Source organism: Eurytemora carolleeae, unplaced genomic scaffold (assembly GCF_000591075.1).
Source record: "Eurytemora carolleeae unplaced genomic scaffold, Eaff_2.0 scaffold861, whole genome shotgun sequence".
Taxonomy (NCBI): Eukaryota; Metazoa; Arthropoda; class Copepoda; order Calanoida; family Temoridae; genus Eurytemora; species Eurytemora carolleeae.
In genome coordinates this window covers 59,666-81,649 of record NW_019396748.1, presented here as the reverse complement: position 1 = coordinate 81,649, position 21,984 = coordinate 59,666, and the positions used below count along the sequence as shown (strand labels likewise).

Sequence of the window (21,984 nt, the reverse complement as noted above, 5' to 3'; positions counted from 1 at the left end):
CCTCTATACTCTTCCTTTCCTTCCCCTTTACTCTTTCCTTCCTTCCTCTATATTCTACCTTTCCTTCCTTTATACTCTACCTTTCCTTCACCCTTCCTTTCCTTCCTCTATTTTCTTCCTTTCCTTTCTCTATGCTCTTCCTTTCCTTCTTCTATACTCTACCTTTCCTTCCTCTATGCTCTTCCTTTCCTTCCTCTATGCTCTTCCTTTCCTTCCTTTATAATCTAACTTTCCTTCCTCTATACTCTTCGTTTCCTTCCTCTTTACTCTTCCTTTCCTTCCTCTATACTCTTCCTTTCCTTCCTTTATACTCTACCTTTCCTTTCTCTATAAACTTCCTTTCCTTCCAATACATTCTACATTTGCTTACTTTATACTCTACCTTTCCGGCCTTCCTCGATACTCTTACTTTTCTTTCCTCTATACTCTTTCTTTCCTTCCTCTATACTCTTCCTTTCCTTCACCTATACTATTCCTTTCCTTCCTCTATACTCTTCCATTCCTTCCATTATACACTTCCTTTCCTTTTTCTATGCTCTCCCTTTCCTACCACTGCACTCTTTCTTTCCTTCCTTCCTTTTTGCCTTCTCTTCTCAAACTGTTGACATTTTAAAATGAAATAAATACAATTTAACACAAAACACAAACGCCACACTAGAATAAGACTCGAGATTTTTTTAATACTTTATTGAGAGCCCTGTATGTTTTATAAATTAATATTTATTAAGATAACTCTGTCCCCTCTAGCTGGTCTCTGTCGATTCACGTCGCATTTTTCTATTCGTCGCATATACTTACTTGTAGCCGTTTATACTGGAGACAATTTAGCTTCTATTCTCGTTTTTTTAGGTTTCTGAATCAATCTAACCTTTATATACACATAAATATCTGATTGTCTATAAGTAGTTTCAGGCCCTAAGCCATAGATATTTTTATTTTTTCTTCTTCAGTATGAATTTGTTTGCAACAGCTATGATGCTAATACATATATACAATAATGAAAAATATTCTAATATTCAAAAATGCGACAGAATGAATAGTGTTCGATCAAAAAAAAAATGTCGACGAATTAAGAATCACAGCTTATAGAATAGTTACATGATACTACAGAGTCCAGACATATCCTTGTCCTTCATGTTTGGAGGATAATTCACTAAGCTACGACCCTTTAACTTCGGTTTGGCCAGGTCTTTGGCCTCCTGTGTTAAAGCTGGGACGATAATGGCCTCTGGGTCGAATTCTGAATCCTCTAGATCCTCTGACAGGGACTCAGACCTTTCAATCTTGTCCTCCTAGTAAAACGTAAAATAATTAAAAATTTATGAAATCAATAAAAAATTTAATAATTTATCAAATCAATAACGAGGAAGATTTCGTCGTTATTCTAGCTTTTAATATGTTTATTTTAGTAAAATCTTTAACTTATTTATGAAGTCGAAATCCGCTATTGACTTTAATATATGGACTACAGTTTTAAATAATAAATTTTCAAAGTTAAAAGCAGCGTTTCGGATCCGGATCCGAATCCGTATCATTTGGTGGATCCGGATCCAGATCCGTATCAGGAAACGTTGATATGGATCCGGGTAGCGCCATGGAATAAATAAATCAAAATGGTTCGTAAATGTATTATTTACATGATGAAAACTTTTCAAAATTATCTTTAATAATTTAATGTTTACATTTATATAATAGTAATGACGACATTTTTAACTTTAGGATTACTCAGCGGAAAATGCTCACATGGCGCAAATTTCAAATATATAAAGTATTCATTTTTAAAAGATGAACGTGATCGGAACAAGCTAGGGCTGAATTAGACTATATTAATTATTAAGTTACCTCGGATCCGGATCCGTATCAGAGTCAGGATCCGGATCCATCATCACGGATGCGGATCCGCGGATCCGGATCCGCATCAAAATGATACGGATCCGAAACACTGGTTAAAAGCATGAATATTGAATTTCTTCTTTAATATTTATTATACACAGCTTTTAAGGGTACCATTGGGAATTGGGCATGTCATACTTGAAAAAGAGGGTCACTTAAAATGCTTTTAGAAAAAATTTAAGAAAGTTTCCAAAATAAAAATAGAAACGGGGTTAAATCTCCTTTTCCCTGCAGAATATTATGTTGTTCAAATCAAACAATAAATCAATAACAGCTTGAATTATGTTTGTTTGTTTTTTTTCTTTTAACGTTTAAAAAGGCTCCAAAAACACTAAGATCATATTTCTAAATAATATGCTATAAGTTTGCTTAAATATTGCAAATGCAATTTTTAACTAATTTTAGTCAAACATTCAAAACAAAAAATGAAAAACGAAAAAATAAAATAATTAAATCGCTGAATTTAGCATCTTCTCACAGAGCTACTTTTTTTTGAGATTTTGCATCAATTCAGTGTAAAAAACATACTCAGTTGCTGATAACAAACATTACAAAATAAGTTTTAAATTATCTAAGTTAAAGAATGGTAATTCTTTCATAAAAAGTTTATCACAGAAAATTTTTAACAATTGAAAAATTAAAATTCTGCTTTTAGGAAAAATATGAACGAGATTAACGACAAAAATATTAAGTAAATCCCCCCCAGCAAAAAAAAAAAACAAAAAAACATAATGAATTACCTTAACGATGTTAGTAGTCAAAGACACCTTGATTTCAACCTGAAAATAAATAATATTAATATTCTCAAGAGATAGGTTCTTTTCTTCTTAAAAATTCAGATTTGAAAAAAAATTATAATAAAATTTTGGTTAGTAATGAACTAAAATTAAAAAATTAGCTCATTTGACAGAGAAAGATAAATTCATCTTTCATTATAAACTTAAAGATGAAGGTTATAATGAAATCAAATAAAACGCCACGGATTTAAACTAATTGAGAATCGCACAAATTTAAAATAATAAAATTTCTGAATACATGTTAAATTTAACAACCATAGTCACAGTTTAATTAGCAAGGTACCGATTTAAGAAAATACATCTGAATATCTATTTAAATGTCATTCATGTCTCTAACTTCGAGGGCCACCCTAGATTAGGCGATTCAGATGAATATTGTTGAAGACGAGAGGGGGGGAGGGGTAAGCGCATAAGCAAAATAGGAAAACTGTCACTCACTTACCCCATAAAATAATCTATTCTTAAAACACAACATATTTATTCCCCGAATACTAGTCTGATCCCGTATACTTAAAAAAAAAGAAAAAAATGGTGACCAAGCCAATGTACAAACCAAACTGACAACCAACCCAAGGTACAAACTAAGCTTAAAACCAACCCAAGGAACAGACTGAACTTGTAACCACCCCAATCACACACCCAACTCCTAACCAACCCATAAATATTCAAACCCGCTTATCAACCCAAACTGTAACCAACCTAATTAATGCCTCCTTAACAAGCCATACTTGTAACCAGCCCAATGATCAACCCAAACTTTAACCAACCCAAATCAACCCTAACGGTAGCCAAACCAATTATCAAAACAAACTATGACCATCCCAATGATCTACCCAAACTGTAACTAACTCAATGAACGACCCAAACTTGTAACCACTCCAAAGAACAAGCCCTGGAACCAACCAAATAAACAAATCAACCTTGTAACCAACCCAATGAAATATATTTACTGTAACCAGCACAATAAAATATATTTACTGTAACCAACCCAATGAAGTATATTACTGTAACCAACCCAATGAAATATATTTACTGTAACCAACCCAATGAAATATATTTACTGTAACCAACCCAATGAAATAGATTTACTGTAACCAACACAATGAAATAAATTTACTGTAACCAACACAATGAAATATATTTACTGTAACCAACCCAATGAAATATATTTACTGTAACCAACACAATGAAATATATTAACTGTAACCAACACAATGAAATATATTTACTGTAAACAACCTAAGGAAATATATTTACTGTAACCAACACAATGAAATATAGTTACTGTAACCAACACAATGAAATATATTTGCTGTAACCAACACAATGAAATATAGTTACTGTAACCATCACAATGAAATATATTTACTGTAACCAACACAATGAAATATATTTACTGTAACCAACACAATGAAATATATTTACTGTAACCAACACAATGAAATATAGTTACTGTAACCAACACAATGAAATATATTTACTGTAACCAACACAATGAAATATATTTACTGTAACCAACACAATAAAATATATTTACTATTACCAACCCAATGAAATATATTTACTGTAACCAACCCAATGAAATTTATTTACTGTAACCAACCCAATGAAATATATTTACTGTAACCAACAAAATAAAATATATTTACTGTAACCAAAACAATGATGAAAATGTCCAACGCCGACTTTTACACTTCTTACCCAATACCAAACTGAAAATATACACCTGCTTTTGATTCATTTCCAACCCTAACTGACTACCAAACAAATACAAATATGGAGTGGTTTTAAAGCCAAAAAATATACTTAATTAGTTACCGTGCCGATGGAAAGCAACAAGTTACAAAGAAAGTTAAAAACCAAATCATAAAACGACAATTTTAACCCTAAACTCGAGAAAATAAAGAAAACTTGTTTTCAACTTGAATTTGTTACCAAGAAAACGCAAGAGAAAGAGGAGGGTTTTAAGGTAAAAAATAAACAGGATCGGGGATNAAAAAAGATTTTTTTCTAAAGTCCCCTACTGAACAAATTCCTAAATACGCCCCTGGATAGGCGTATAAAGGGAAGGAAAGGAAGAGTATATGGAGAGAAGGAGGAGGAGAAAAATTATAGGAGACAAAAAGAATGAGTACAGAGGTAAAAAAGATTACGCAGAAGTGGAAAGGTATACGATAGGAACGAAGAGTAGTATATAAATATGCACGTTACAGTTAACTAACAAGTTTCTGGAAAGAAAACCCTGAAAAAAGTCACTTACACTCCAAATTAATAATAAAAAAACTGAATTCCCAATGTTTGGATTCCTTAGATTTTTTAAACCCAAAAATTAAATCTGAAATTGGAACGCCATTATTACCCAAAACCTTTAATCTGCTTTGGTGCGGATCAGTGCTTAGGATCCGGATCCGTTGGATCCGCAAGATTTTGGCTTCCTGGATCCGGATCTGCAAGAATATGCGGATCCACGGATCCGGATCCAAGGGGTAAAATATCAACCAAAAACTGAAAAAAACCCTTTTTTACTCGTAAACCCCAGTTCTAAACTTTGAAAAAAAGAGAGATTATAAAAATTTCCTCATTTCTCAATGGTTTATCAAGTTATAGGATAAAAACAAGCGAAAAAAAATAAAACAAAAAATTTGAAAATTATTTTTTGTTAAAAAAATTCAGTAAATCTTAAAAAATGACCTGGATCCGGATCCATTTTTTCCAGTGCGGATCCAGGATCCGGATCCGCATCAAAATTAAATGGATCGTAAGCACTGGTGCGGATGGTACTGAGAGTTAATTTTCAATATCTTTTTTGCAGATACTTGACTTTGGGAATGTATAACTTAGAATATGCAAAGCCCCAATATTTTAGGTAAAAAAAATGTGTACTGCAGTTTCTGGGAGGAATCTAAACAAAACTTGGCCTCGGCAACACGGTGTATGTTTACATTCCTTCCAGAAACTGCAGTACAATCTTTGTGTGAAAATAGTGAATTTCTTTGTTTCCCAAAACTTAACCTTCTTTCTAAATAAATTAATTCAAAATCTTAGACATCTGTTCTGTTTTCTGACGTAGGCGTTAACACGAAAACTTCCAAGGATTCTCATAATTATCAATATTTAAGAAAACATTTGATAATGTGTTCCAAGAAGTAGATTTTTTTTGTCATTTAATACTTTTTAGTTATCAGAAGTTTTTCGTTTTTTATCAATGTAAATGATACCAGGGCTTTTTTGATCAAAAATGCGATTGGCATGAAGATGTTCTTGACTATAAATCATATCGCATTTGTCATGAAAATCAACGCAAGAGAATAAAATCCACAAATAAATTCACAAATGTCACAATATTAACATCTCACTCCACAATAGGACAAAGAGACAACAAATAGTAACTTGTGTCCAAGAAAGAAATAAAGAAAAGGAAAAGAAATTCAAGTTTCCTTTCAAAATCACTAATTGAGTATTATGTATGATAAATATACATATATATAAGATTGTATTACAATATACACAAGAACTAACTGAGCTGGAAGAGCTGCTGATTGATTGATTGCTCTGGACTACCTTGGGTTTAGGGATGGAAACAGGTACAGGAGGTTTATTCTCCAGGTTGGAGCTCATGGATAAATCCAGATCAACCTTCTCAGGTTTAGTCTCTGCACCACCAGCTTCAGCTTCGGTCTTAGAGAGTTCAGCTCCGGCTCCGGCAGATTCAACTCCGGATTCTAGAGGTTCCTCACCGGATTTCATGGGTTCAGATTCGGAATCAACAGGTTCAACTCCTTCAGGTTTGGGCATAAGATCATCTACGACTTCTGTTTTGACCTCTGCTCCTGGTTCAGATTTAACCTCAATCATCTCCACGTCCTCATCTTGAGACTGCTCCAGAGGCTCAGTCTTAACCTCAACATTTCCTTCCTGAACCTCCATTTTTAACTCCCCAAGGTCAACCTTGACCTCGTCTTCGACCTCCATACTCTCATCGTGTTCTGGAGTTGAATCCCGAGGATTCTCTAAAGCCCTCTTCTCCTGTGCCTCCTTATCTTTGTAGCACTCTGGATGATACGCCACTCCTAGATCATCTCGCATAGCATTATGGAGTTGCCAGCTTCCCTCCTCTTCTCCTTCCTGTCGATATACTTGACTGAACACCTCAGTACACACAGGGCAGGTTTCCTCCCCACCCTCCTGGTTCCCCGCCCCCCGGGCAGCTACCGTTGGAATCTCCATACTCTGCTCAAGGATAATATCCTCCTCGGTCATGTCTAAACAAAAAAATAAAAGAAAATATAAACGAAACTTTTAAAGAATCAAGAATGATTTTAGATTTTCTGGGGGGAAAAAATCAAAAATTGGACACGTTCACACCCTTATTTAATACTTTTTACCTAGTAATTCAGTTAGTTTTCCTAAAAATTATTAAATTCCCCAAATTCAGCGAATAAATCCCTTATATGATAAGAACATAAAAAAAAATAAAAATAATAAAATTATTTACCATGTTCATCGTCCTCAATTTCATCAGAGACAATCCAGTCGTTCTTCTCATAATACCAACGCCTAATCAATAAATCAATCAATCAATCAACAATAAATCAATCAATCAATCATATTTTGCTGAGAACATCTTAAAACCAAGTAAAACTCTCAGTATTTGTTTGAACTACATTTTTGACCGAAGTAATAATTTTTGTTATTTCTCAAAACATTCTTTCTTAAAAGACGACATTTAAGCTCAACCCTAATTGTAAACAAATAGAGATATGTGAAAATGCTCTACTTCTGATCAATTTCATCAAAAAAAGAGAGAAAGATTTAAGAAACAAAGATGATATCCATAAAACCCTGGAATAGAAAAAAAGACTCAAGTTATGCCTTTACAAATAGGCCAATGAACATATAACACACAAAATATACATTGTTTACAGGTTAATTTAACTAAATCTGTTAATTTTAAACCACTAGTAAAACTAATTTCGGTGAAGAAATAGGAATTCCCCATTAGGATGATTATTTTTTTCGTATTTCTGCATCACAGTTTTTTGGGTCCCACTGTAAATAGATCTACAGCATCATGGTGTACCTGCTCTGCGCCTTCCTAGCGTTATCCCTCTCTCTCCTCTTGAGCCTGAAGTGCCAATCCAGATGGGAACTGTAAAATCCCATTTCCTCAGAGTTAAACCTTATCAATTAATCAGAATTAGAAATAAAGAATGTCCAAGTTTGAAATTTGTTTTAATGATAACCAGAAAGACCCGGAATTAATTTATAATTAAATAGCTGAAGTGCCCGGCCTTGCCTGTGAATTTTTTTATTTCGATAAAAAAGATTCTACAAAATGATTGATAAAAAGATAATATTAAAATTGCCCTAGTCCTGTCAATTCCAAAATGTGGTCTGCCTTTATTGTACGTTTAAAATTGCCAGAAATTGTTTGAAATTAAATTGATTTTTTTCGAACTGAGTCGAATATTGCAACTTTCTGAATTTGTGTGGACGCTACGTTCTTCGGTACGAGTCGTTTTTAACAATTTTCTCCTTATAGACGCAAGAGATAGAAGTAAGATTAGTAGCAATCACCATCGATTATTTTTCGACGTAAGCCTATAACCCCTTTCATTCTTCGCTAACACTCCCTTTAATCGTAAATTAATTCCTGGTTCTGGGTATAACTTATTCTAAAATCAGTAAAATTTACGTGATCTTCGTTATTCTTTACCTTAATCCACATGATTTGCACTGTAAGTCTGAGAGTCCAAATAAACTATCAATGACATATTGATGTCGCCTAAATTAAAGATTTGTTACAGTACTTTCTTCCAGGGGCTTACATTTTCTTCAAATCCCCCCCCCCCCTTCCAAACCAATATATTAGAAATGTTTGCAAAATAAATTAGGACTCATTTCATTAAATTCTAGAAAATCAATAATTTCTTAGTATAAAAATGGGGGAAATACTTCCCAGTTGATGTCTAATTTAGCATCCACCCTCTCTCCAGTTGTCGAAAATTATTATTAATTCTTTATAATGTAACTTCAAAAAACTTACTCCTTGAGTGAAGGATCGTGGGATTTCAATTGTATTTCCTTCATTCCAACAGAGTTCCGTCGAACTTTACGAGTCGGCGCATTTGGGAAACTAATCGGCGATTCGGCGGGTCTCTCCGGTTCCTGTTGTACAGCTAGTCCAGGTATACCCGCCGCTGAACCAACGCCACCAGTTCCAAAGAGAGAGAGAACCCCAGAGCTCTGTAATTTGGCCCACAGATCATTTATATCAGGGGCCGGGGCATCTACGATGGGCGGAGCAACTATCGCCTCAGGAACAGCCGGCTGTCTGGCGGGGACATCTACAATGGCGGGTGTAGAGTTGAGGGAAGGTGGAGGAGCTAAGAGGGCGGCGGGGAGGGTGGAGGATGTGTTGGGGTTGAGGTAAGGTTGGGTGGAGGGCCCGTAACTCCGGGACTAGTTCCGTACTGAAACAATGACGTGAATTAATATTGATAAAAACAATGAAAAATGAGAAAAAAAATACTTAAAAGAAAATCCAAAACTAAAAAATAATACAAATTAAAAATTTGAAAAATTTTAATACAGATTATGAAAAACAAGTATGATAAAAATAAACTATTTGTATAATCCTGTAAAATAAAAAATTCTTACATTATTTGGAGTTTCCGATCTTTTGGAATTAGAAGAAGAGGGTAGGACGGACATCATCTGGTTTAGCGGATCCTGCGAGTGTAATCCAACATCATCCTTAGGACTTCCGACCGGAGAGAGTCGTTCGTCCATCCGGGGAGAAATCGGCCGATAGCACTGTTTATCCTCATCCCAGGCCCCTGTGGGAAACGACGTCAAACGAACATAGTGCTTAAAACCGTTAACGGATATCACCATAGGAAATCCCCCAAAGTCCGTTCTAAACGGATGTCCGTTGATTGTCAGAGTTTTAAATCCCTCCACGAAACGAAGAACATGAGGCTTGTAACCAATTATTAGCAGCTGGGGCTTTGAATCAAGATAGAGAGGGGTTCTACTGTCCAGATTTCCATCTAACAAAGCATAAACACGACCGCGGCACAGATCATGTCGAACCTTCCCAATATCCACAGAAGGTGGGGGTCCAGGTAAGAATATATTATGATAATTATTGTCTATCTTGATCCGGATTTTGCTGTTAAAATAACATTCATACCACTCGTTATCTATCCATAATTCACGGGTTGGATTTCCTATCCTCAGCTTGTGGGTTTTACCGTTCAGCATAAACTTAGTGTAGCGATCGGTGTTAATTTCACAGTACACCGCTATATTATCCACCAGAACACATCGACTTTCCCGTTCAGGTTTAAAGGCGAGCTCGCAAATGAGATTATCATCCATCGCTATGGTTGCCGTTTCTCCGTAGTAACGGATGGCACGAGGAATGTCGTCTATGTTCAGGGTTCGGGTTGGATCTTTCTTGATCTCCTCCAGTTCGGTAGGATTGGCCAGAGGTAGATCATTCTTGTGAGGACTGATGATATCAGTGCGTGGACGGTTATGTGTTCCATCCACGTGGGGGATTTTCTTATCTTCAACCCGATCGTCCGCACCGTTAAGACGGTCTCCGGCCGAGGGGAATCCATGCACACCACGACGTTGAAACCTATTTTCTTTGTTCTCCTGGTTCTGTCGCAGCTCGACATCACGGTTCTGCCGCATCTCGGCTTCACGGTTCAAACTCGTCTCTTTGAGTTGCATCACCTGGTTCATGAACTCACGGAACTGTACCTCGTCGATCGTTCCCTTCTCCTTGCACTCCTGCCCAAGCTTCATCAGATTGGGGATCACCTCCTTCCGTATGATGACCGGATCAGTCTTGGTTATATCAGGACCATGTAAGCCGGGTAGACCAGATGGCATCCGGAACCCGGGTCGGAAGGGTGGACCCATTCCACCTCGAGGTTGGAATCCAAACATGGGTCCCATAAATCCTTGCTGATGGGGGAAGCGGGGGAAATCCTAAAAAAAATGAGAATTAAAATGTGATTTACAGATTAAATAAATTTCTCTTACGTTAAAGCGTCCTCGTCCTCCACCCCAGTTGTTTCTGTGTCCTCTGAAGCCCCTAAAGCCTCTTCCTCGACCTCTGTCCTCCATCCAAGGTCCAGGAGGCCCATGGTCCTGAAAGAATGGCCCCATTTCTTTGTTTGGTGTCCGGAATTTGTCAGGGTTCGATTCCTGATTAAAATTTAATTCTTCAATCAAACAAACTTGTTAAAATACCCGTTATTTGATGTGGCTGATATCAAATAAAAAAGCTTTTTAGAGTTACTTGAAAAAAATTTAATTGGTTGATTCATAATATTTGAAAAATAAATAATCTTTGGAAGATTTTTTTTGGCTTAGCTGAGTAAATTTTTAGATTAACCCAAAACTTACAGAGAACGTGATAAAACGGTAAATGTATTTGAAGAATAAAATTCCTTATGTTTAGCCCAACCAACTACTGGACTGCTAGTATCTCTCACAGAGGAATCTTCAACCAAACTAAACAAGAAAAAAAATATGAAATTTAATTTTTTAAATTATGCAGTTGCACGTTTTTTTATATGAAAAATGTTCAAGTGCTCTGAAGTCTGAAATAAAAGAGAAGATATAGGAGATGAATAGAAGAATGTGAATAAAAAAGAAGATATAGGCTAGGAATCGAAAAATATGAATAAAAGAGAAGATATAGGCTTGGAATATAAGAATATGAATAAAAAAGAAGATTTGGCTAGGAAGGAAGAATATGAATAAAAGAGATATTGGCGAGGAAGGGAAGAATATGAAAAAAAGAGAAGATATAGGCTAGGAATTGAAGAATATTAATAGGCTAGAATAGAAGAATACGAATAAAAAAGAAGATAAAGTCTAGGAATGGACGAATATGAATAAAAGAGAAGATATTTGCTAGGAAGAGAAGAATATGAATAGGCTAGAATAGAAGAATACGAAAAAATAAGAAGATAAAGGCTAGGAATTGAAGAGTATGAATAAAAGAGAAAAAATTAGCTAGGAATAGAAGAATATGAATAAAAGATGAGAAATTGGCTAGGAATAAAAGTATACGAATAAAAAGAAGATGCAGGCTAGGAATAGAAGTATATGAATAAATAGAAGATGTAGGCTAGGAATAGAAGAATATGAAAAAAATAGAAGATGTAGGCTAAGAATAGAAGAATATGAATAAACAGAAGATGTAGGCTAGGAATATAAGAATATGAGCAAAATATAGGATATAGGCTAGTTATAAACAATGTGTATAAAAGATAATAAATATGCTAGGATTAGAAGAATATGAAAAAAGATAAGATTTAGGCTAGTTATTTAATAATATGAGAAGATATAGGCTAGTAATATTTTAAAAATATGAATTAAAAAGAAATATTTACGTAAATAACCGAGGAAACGCAAGAATGTGAAATTTTGAAAGAAATAAAGTTCAAAAATAGACTGGAATAAATAGATAGAATACATAGATAGGAAGATTAGACTAGGAATAGAAGAATGTTAACAGAAGAAATTATCAATCTAGAAGAAGAAAAACGAGAAAGTTACACCAGATTTTAAAGGTTTTACAGTCTTCCGTAAATTATGGAATTGTAGTTTTAACCTGAATGCCGAAAAAACACAAAGTCGTTTTTAAATGCTTTCAGACACTCGAAAATTATTTTCTAACGATTTTCTGATGATTGCGCGACCCCAACAACTGTTTTATAATTTTGTTTCATATGACAAAGAAAATATTGTCTCAATCTATTCAAAAACTTGTTTCATTTTCGCCTTAAAACATAAAACGAAAAAATACATTTTTTCGTAATTTAGCGGTATCGAATATTTTTTCCTTCCCGAATAGATTTTTTTGCTTGAAAAACCTAACTTACTCTATATTAATTGGTCGTGGACGTTTTTCCGGCGGCGGTGTTCTTTTCCCGTCCTCAGATGCTCGCTTTTCCGCTCTTTTCTCTTCCCTCTTCTCTTCTTCACCCTTCCGGAGTTTAGGGATCTTGTTGGACGGAGGCGGGGGGAGAGGAGAAATTCGTCCGTCCACAACTGGGGTTGGAGACCTGGAAAACTTAGGACTCGGCTCTCGTTTTTTCTCCTTCTTCTCCTCCTTTTTAGGACTGGACTTTTTCTTGTCCTCGGATTTTGAAGATCTTTTAGAGCTGCTGGTGCTGCTGTGACTACTTCCGTTGCTCTTTTCAGATCTGGCGGATTTTCTGTTTGGACTACGATCTTTGTGTCGGGATTCAGACCTACTGGTGCTCTTGGTGTCAGACTTAGAGCTGGAGAGCTCCGACGGAACGGATTCATGTTTCTCCGACTCTGGTTTCCTTCTCTTCCTTGGATCTCTGCTCTCCGAACTGCTGGAGCTTGAAACCTAAAATTATTCCAAATTCCAACATGGTTAAAAAAAAACATTGTTAAAGTAACAGTCCTCGTCTAAAAAATAATATTGTTACTTTAAAAAGTTTTGTAAGACAAAATTAATCCAGACAAAAAAAATATTGCAAGAATTAAGTATATGTTAAATTATTTATTGCATCACTATGACAACAACTGTTGAAAAATATAAAATTTTGCTATTTACATTAACATTTTCAAGGCGTACTATGATAAAAAATAATCTAGGTCATTTATGACATAAAATATTTATACACCTGCGATAGATGCATATTGAAATATTTACTGGTTTATGTATACTAGTTCTTTCCCAGTACAATGTTTCCAATAACGGAATTTTATTCAAATAAATATAATAATTGTTTTATGTTAATAATTTGATTTCTAATTAAAATTATTTCTGGCACAATGACAATTTTAAATTTAATCCAGTCTGTGAAACCTTTATGTGTCTAAAGAAAGTATATAAAAATATAAATTTTTTAAATTTTGCTTTTGAAAATAAATATAACGATAATTTGTACAAGCTTTGATTGTAAACTACTATCTATTTATCAAGTGCGAAAAATGTTATTTTTTGAAAAAGTAAAAATCCCAGCAAAAACTTTTCGTACGCATGACATTTCCTCAACGCAGGTCGATAAAGTTACTTAATCACCCTAAAAGGACCAACGAGAAATATTAAGAAATTTCTGTAGCAGGTCGATGAAGTTACTTAATTGCCCTGTTGCAGGTTTTGAGGCTCTTATTGCACACTGAAAAATTATTCTCTTATCAAAGATATTAACCATAACGATCTTTTTAAAACGATTGGTAAAATCGTTTTCTGTTTTGAAAAATCGTTTTGGTCAATATCATTGGCTAAAATTTTTCTTTGTGTAATAAAAATTGTCTATTATGCAATTTTAAAATAGATTCTTGTGAAGCTTTTAAAAAGCCTTGTCTTTCATGCAAATTTAAAATAGATTCTTGTGAAAATTTTAAAAAGCCTAAAAACTTTTAACGTTTAAAAACGGGCCAAAAAACTTATCCACCAGTAGTTGTAGGGCGATAAAATAAATGTATTGCCCTCCATTAGTAAATATTGGATGTGTTAAATTCCCTCAAAACATTATTTTTCAAAAGAACAATGCAAGAAAAAGCATTCTCGATTTTAACCGACCATCTCCAGATTTTGGTATAAAGGTTCATAATGTACATCAAACTCTTTTTTTTATGATTAATTTTAATTTATTTGTTTGTTGTCTAGAATCAGATGCAGGGTTTATAATATACCAATAGGGGTAAATATTTTCAAGAAACAAATACATTCTTTAAAGAGTTCTAAGAACATTTTTTCAAATGTATTTTTGGTTTAAATTTTAATTAAGGTGAAAACAAATCATAAAAATAAGCGGACAAGTTGAAATTTGACTTAGGTAGGGTTAAAAAAGTTTTTTTTTTCAAAGCTCGGGGGTTAAAGACGGTTATATTAATACCTTGATCAATATGATTTTTACACAAGTTCCCTTTTAATAAATTAACTTTATTTCTAAATTTAATCTTTTTTGGCTGCTTAATGTTTCTATAAAAAAGTTTACCCCTAAATACCTCAGTTCCAATATTCTGGAAGTATAACAAATAATTTCTTCTGGTTTCCAGGGGGGCTTAAATTTGATTTCTTTGGGGGGGGGGGCAGCGGGCTGCTTAGCACCCGTTAGAGGCTGAAACCCTCCTAATAACAATAAATTTTACTGATCCTTGGAGGGACTGAACCCCCATTGCCCCCCCCCCTGTGCGTACGCCTCTGACTTTTTAGTATTAGGAAAATTAAAATGGATTATCAGTCAAAATACAAGTAAACCCACATTTACAGAATCTCCGGTGTTAATATTTAACTGTAGGAAAACTTGAATCTATTTCGTCATCCCTTCAGTTTGATGAATGACCAATACAGGAAAATGTTGAAATTTATCAAATGATAAGGTTCAAACTGTACTTGCAACATAAACATTGAATTCTACCACATATTGATTTATATTATCAATTATAGACAAATTATAATGATATCACAGATAAGGGTGATAACATATATCATGACATCAAACATTTAAAGGTTGCAGGGATATATATCCTGATATAAAAAGTAAAAATAAAGAATAACCCCCCCCCTAACAAACAAAAAATCATGTCCAAAGTCGGAATAACTCCATATATCTGAATCTGATGTTATGATTTTTCAATCATTTAACTTTTATGGAATACAAGTTAATAAGACATTAAGGACTTCATAAAAATTAAATTTGTAGATTTAAACATAAAAAAAGATATGATTGGATGGATGGATTTCAAGTTCATTGTAAAAATGAAAATTTAATTGACACTTTTTTCTTTTTGCCTTGTTTGGAACCAATATTGTTTTTACTTTTCATTACCAAACGTGCTATTTAATCCATAAGAAAGTTATCACCAGAACCCTTCAAAATGACAACAACCCGTTCATATTTAACAATGACAAAAATTTAATATATTATTGAATATTTTAAATTCAAATATTCATCACTGACAACACACAGATAGCATACTTTACAACACCTGTGTTTATGATTACTTAAACGGTTAGAAAAAAATCGACCATAAAGCGAAGAAAATTAAATGGAATATTTTAGGACAAAGAAGTATCCGAGGTGTTTAAAAAGGAAAACAATATTTGAAAATCTCGTCAATAATATAACCATTTAGTTTTGAATAAATTCTTGTGTTTCTCCCACTGTTTACCTTGTGATTTTTAAAAATTATGTTTAACCTTCACTCCCTTTAACATTACTAAAAAAAAATGTCCACACTTCATTTGTTCGTACAAAAAGAAAGTGTATCCAGAATAAACATAAAAAACGAGAAAAAAATATGTCTGTGGAAATTTTTATATACTAAGAATCATGGCAAAGTTACTACTCATTCTCTGTATACTCAGTGTCAGTCAATTTACTTGCTCTTTCTCTCAGTATTATAATAAACTTACAACGCTTCCTCTGAATACTCAGTATTATAGTCAACTTACTACGCTTCCTCTGTACACTCAGTATTATAATAAACTTACTACGCTTCCTCCGTATACTCAGAATTATAATAAACTTACTACGCTTCCTCTGTATACTCAGTATCATAATAAACTTACTACGCTTCTTCTGTATAATCAGTATTATAATAAACTTACTACGCTTCTTCTGTATACTCAGTATTATAGTAAACTTACAACGCTTCCTCCGTATACTCAGTATTATAGTCAACTTACTACGCTTCCTCTGTATACTCAGTATTATAATAAACTTACTACGCTTCCTCTGAATACTCAGTATTATAATAAACTTACTACGCTTCTTCTGTATACTCAGTATTATAGTCAACTTACTACGCTTCCTCTGTATACTCAGTATTATAATAAACTTACTACGCTTCTTCTGTATACTCAGTATTATAGTAAACTTACATCTGTATACTCAGTATTATAGTCAACTTACTACGCTTCCTCTGTATACTCAGTATTATAATAAACTTACTACGCTTCCTCTGTATAATCAGTATTATTATAAACTTACTACGCTTCTTCTGTATACTCAGTATTATAATAAACTTACTACGCTTCCTCTGTATACTCAGTATTATTATAAACTTACAACGCTTCTTCTGTATACTCAGTATTATAATAAACTTACTACGCTTCTTCTGTATACTCAGTTTTATAATAAACTTACTACGCTTCCTCTGTATACTCAGTATTATAATAAACTTACAACGCTTCCTCCGTATACTCAGTATTATAATAAACTTACAACGCTTCTTCTGTATACTCACTATTATAATAAACTTACTACGCTTCTTCTGTATACTTAATATAATAGTCAACTTACTAATCTTCTCTCTAATCACAGTACTAAAGTCAACTTACTACTCTTTCCCTATATACTCCGATATAAAAGTCAATATACTACTCTTTTTCTGTAAACTCAGTACAATAAAGAACTTACTACCATTTTTTTTGTATAATTTGCAAAATAGTCAACTTACTACTCTTCCTCTGTATACTTAGTATCAAAGTCAACTTACTACTCTGTATACTCAGTACCATATTAAACTTACTACTCTTCCTCTGTATACTTAATATCAAAGTCAACTTACTACTCTGTATACTCAGTACCATATTAAACTTACTCTCTTCCTCTGTATACTTAATATAATGGTCAATGGTCAACTTGCTACCCTTTCTCTGTTTAATTTGCATAACAATCAACTTACTACTCTTTCTCTGTACACTCAGTATAATTGTCATCTTACTATTCCTCCTCTGAATACTTCATATAATAGTCAACTTGCTACTCTTTCTCTGTATACTCAGTATCTTAGTCAATTTACTACTCTTTCTCTGTATACTCAGCATCATAGTCAATTTACTACTCTTTCTCTGTATACTCAGTATTATAATAAACTTACTACGCTTCCTCTGTATACTCAGTATAAAAGTCAACTTACTACTCTATCTCATTACACTCAGTATAATAGTAAACTTACTACTATTTCTCAGTATACTTTGTGTCATAGTCAACTTACTAATTTCCTCTGTATACTCAGTATAATAGTCATTGGTCAACTTGCAGCTCTTTCTCTGTATACTCTAATTCCGACAACTTACTCTTTCTCTCCCAAATAATCTCGAAACTTACTCTTTCACTCCCAAACAATTTCTTTCTCCATCTCTTTCTACTTAATACTACCTCTGTTCATCTCCTAATCTACCCAATCTCTTTCTATCTCATGACAATGTCGTTGTAGTTTGGAGTGTCCCTTAATGCAGACAGGGGCTCTCCATCTAAAGAGAGAGATATGCCAGAACCAACAGTATCCTTTATACTTTTATTTCATCAATAATGTAGAAGATATCGTCGTTTTCAAGTCTGAAAAGTTTTAAATTCGGACAATTTTCTAAATTTTTTCTGCAGTAGAAATTTTCAAGTCACTTTAAAAGAAGAACCCACTTGAAAATAATCAATATTCAATGAAAATACATGAATATCTCATCCATTATTGTTCTAGTCAAAGTTTTGGGAAATTGTTGTGAATCCGAAACGCCCCTCTTTTTTATGTTGAGTCACTTGCACTTTCGTTTTCCGCCCCTTTAAATATGAGTACAGCTCAAAATCTTTCTATTGAATCTCACATTTGGCTTTTATCTTGCTCCCCCTGTCTCCGTTAATTTTAGTGCATCCTTCCTATTCATTTCTTCTGCTGTTTGCGTAACTTAAACTCCCATTAATGGTAATCACACTGTTTAACTTAATCCAGTTATGACTAAAAATCAAGTTGTACCCTAGTGAATAAATTAGTAAATTGACCTTTCTGCTTATAATTAGAATATAGCAGAATCTGAAGCGTAATAGCTTGAACCCTGAATTGTTGTGAACCTGATTGTGTAAACTGTACAGAACTCCACCATTCATATATTTAATTGGAGCCCCGTACAGTACAACACTTTTATTAAAGAGAAAGGTACAGTTGGCCTACACAGATTTTATTAAGCCTAAACTTTGAACTATTACAACATGAGTTGTATTGGGGGTTGAAAATATACTTAATACGCCGACATACGTCCGTCTGGATTAATCGAACCTTCTTAGTAGATACTTTGGCGTCATCAGGCGTACTGGCTGTACCATCCAGCTGAAAATACGCAATGTGTCAGAAATATCATGACAAAGCATTTTTAACAATTTAACCATTATATGATCATTTACATCAAATCTAAAATTGGTTCATAGAAAAAACATAAAATCGGACATCATTTTTCCTCGAACAAAACTCGTTCTAATCTAATTATTGAACTCTCAAATCTAAGGTTGTATAATAAGGTTGGTTACTCTCGATGCGCTACAATGTACGAGAAATGTTGTCTCCTTAACATGGATAGATAACATCCTCATATCATGTCACTGATTATAGAGGTGAGAGTGATGTCATATACGGATTTTATCTATCTATGCCAACGCCAAGGAGACGAAATTTCTCGTACATTAGAGCGCATCGAGAGTAACCAACCTTATTACACAATCTTGCTTAAATCATGCTTCTAACGGGTAGCTACATTTTACCAAGGGCCCACCGCAAGGATGTTATATTGTTTTCTTTTAACCCTCCCCCCCTCACAATATACAAATTATCTATTAAAAAAAAAAATTCCCACTCTATTTCGAACAATGCTCAGGATCCATTCAGTTTGATCCGGATCCAGGATCCGGATCCTGGATCCGTCCTCAAAAAGATCCGTATCCAGGTCATGGACATTTCATCTAGATTTTGTACTAATGAAAATTTTTCAAAATTTTCGATTATTTTATGCTGAAATTTTGAAAACCATACAGAGATTGTACAGTTATTAATATTTTTTAATTAGTTAACAGTTGAAATTCGTGTAAAGTGGGACAAGATTTTTTAAGAAGGTTTTGGTTTTTAATTAATGCCTAGGATCCGGATCAGAAAGCAAAAATATTCCGGATCCAATGAATCCAGATACTAAGCAGTGACATTAAGCTTTTATCAATTTTATGGGGAAAGGTTTCAGAAAGAGGTGATAACTTTCTTTTTTAATTTCCCCTCGTCAAATACCCGTGGCAGGAGGGCGGGATCCCCTATCTGACATACATTAAATCAAACATAGCTTACCGAGTTATTTTTGATCTGCTGCTGCATCTTAAGCCCCTGGAGCTGCTGATCAATATCCTTCTTCTTGAGTTCAAGCAGCTCCTTCTCCTTCCGTAGCAACTCAGTTCTCATCATCTCAGTTTCCTCCTCAATACGCAGCACAGGCTCAGGTACACGCAGCTTAGAACCAGTAGACTATAATAGCAGGGGTGAATATCTTAAGAATTAAACCGGGGGGGGGAAAGATATGAAAAATTGGACAAAAAAGACGGGATTTTTCATCCTTTCACCCCATATAATCATCAATTTTCCCCTAAAAATCGATTAAATCCCCCCTAATAATGTTATTTCCCGTAAAAAATCATTTATTTAATCAGGACGATTTACACACTTTTATATTATTAACCAATGTAATAATCTGGTCTAACTCGTATGTTGTAATTTTCTCAATTTGTATGGCCGCTAAGTTATTCGGTATGAGAAGTCTTTAACAATTTTCTCCTTATAGACGCAACAGATAGAAGTAAGATTAGTAGCGATCAAAAGCGCTTTTTTATCGCACTAAGCCTATACCCCCTTTCATTTTTCGCGAACACTCCCTTTAACTTTACTTTTACTTCACCAAACCGTTTATATTCTAAAAAAATATAGAACATTTTATGAAGCCAAACATTTTTCTTTTCTCAAAAGTCGTCAAAAGTCTTTAACTTTTAAACTCGATCACATCATGAAATCAGGTTGTGGTTTTCCCCCATTTAGAGTTTTTATATCTCGGTGATGAATTATATTTACCTGTGGAAATTTGGCTGGATTGATCAAAATTTTATGCGAACCACCATGTTGATTGGGCTGGGTGGGATTAATTAAAATTTTATGCGAACCACCGCCATGTTGGGTCTGCGGGGGAGCGTAGCTCTTCAGAATTGGCCAGGCGGGATCTATTTCATGAATTCGGCGGTCAAGTTCTTGAAGAGTTGCTGGTTTGAAAAGATTGGCGGCCGTCCAGGTATAACGAAGTTTATACATCGCTGTTCGTACCTAAATAAAAGAATTAGAACCAACAAATTTTATTAAATAAAAATAAAAAATAAAATTGAACTTTGCATTTTTTGCTGAAAATTGCGTAGAAAGTAGCAACATATTGTTTCTCGTTCTCGTGAATAATTTTCCTCCTACGATATAAAAAAATTTTTCTTCATCGATATAGAAACAACACAATGCGGAATAATTCACCAAAAAGGTCGCAAACATCATGAGTAAATAAATAAGATGTATTTTTATAAGTTACCTTCTCATTAACCTTGTGGAAGACGTGTATAAAAGTGTTGATTAGATTAAATTGAAATAAATCCGTGAAAGGATTTCCATGGTTCTTACAGATGGAGTCCAGGAGGTACAGGTGAGGGAGCAGATGGTCGGAGGGAGCCTAGAACATAATTCAAAAATTAACGGAGAGTAAAATAAGTTTAAAAAGATCCCAGTCATATTTAACGCCATTTTAGATACACTCTACCCCCACCCCATCTAGCATACTTTCAATTGTATACCTTAGTATAAAAGCATAAAATATCTGTATATCCGTTTTGCTTCAGAGTTTAAAGTAATTTTCTAGAGAATGGTTTGCCCCCCCCCCCTCTTAGTCTACTATTTTATATATGTAGTGACGAACATATGAATGTTGTTGGGATATATGGCGCGTCCTAGCCGCGAGGCTCGAATAGGGTTTTTAGAACAAATCCTAAACCACTTATCATAAAATTAGATCTAGCCGACTTTTAAAACGGCAGTGCTACAATCGAGGAAAACCGTAAAAACTTTAAACTCAAAATTAAGAAAACTAAACTTACCATAGAAATTCTCTTCTCGATGACATGGACAATAATTTTGGCCTGAGAACGGTTTTCATAGGCGATTTCTGTTAAGGAATTTATCACATTTTTGTCGTTTGAAGTTAATCTTTTCATAGAATCATAATAAGCCTCCGCACCTTCCCTCTGCTCTCCACGGAGGTTGGAGAACAGCGAGGACATATTGAGAGTCTGTTGACCAATACTGTTTAATAAAGATTTAAACACTGCTCTATCGTCCAAAGCTCGATTTTATTACTAAATGAAATTATCACAAGTATGGCGTCTCTAGTTAGGAATGAGGGCTGCCCTGCCTTGCCAGTGCTAGCCTGCTAGGTGAAAGG

General features: G+C 34.2%; 1 protein-coding gene across 1 annotated transcript; it reads right to left on the bottom strand.

The window, feature by feature from the left end:
* Positions 1 to 672: 672 nt before the first annotated feature.
* LOC111708169 (uncharacterized) lies at positions 673 to 21,984 on the bottom strand. The gene is given in 18 exon segments (XM_023481466.1): positions 673 to 1,292; positions 2,634 to 2,672; positions 6,252 to 6,952; positions 7,186 to 7,247; positions 7,771 to 7,869; positions 8,407 to 8,475; positions 8,737 to 9,074; positions 9,077 to 9,163; positions 9,351 to 10,694; positions 10,749 to 10,913; positions 11,159 to 11,222; positions 12,602 to 13,098; positions 14,712 to 14,768; positions 18,645 to 18,815; positions 19,815 to 19,988; positions 20,586 to 20,831; positions 21,082 to 21,219; positions 21,641 to 21,984. Coding segments are annotated over 18 exon segments (4,632 nt in total). The 5' UTR covers positions 21,824 to 21,984; the 3' UTR covers positions 673 to 1,094.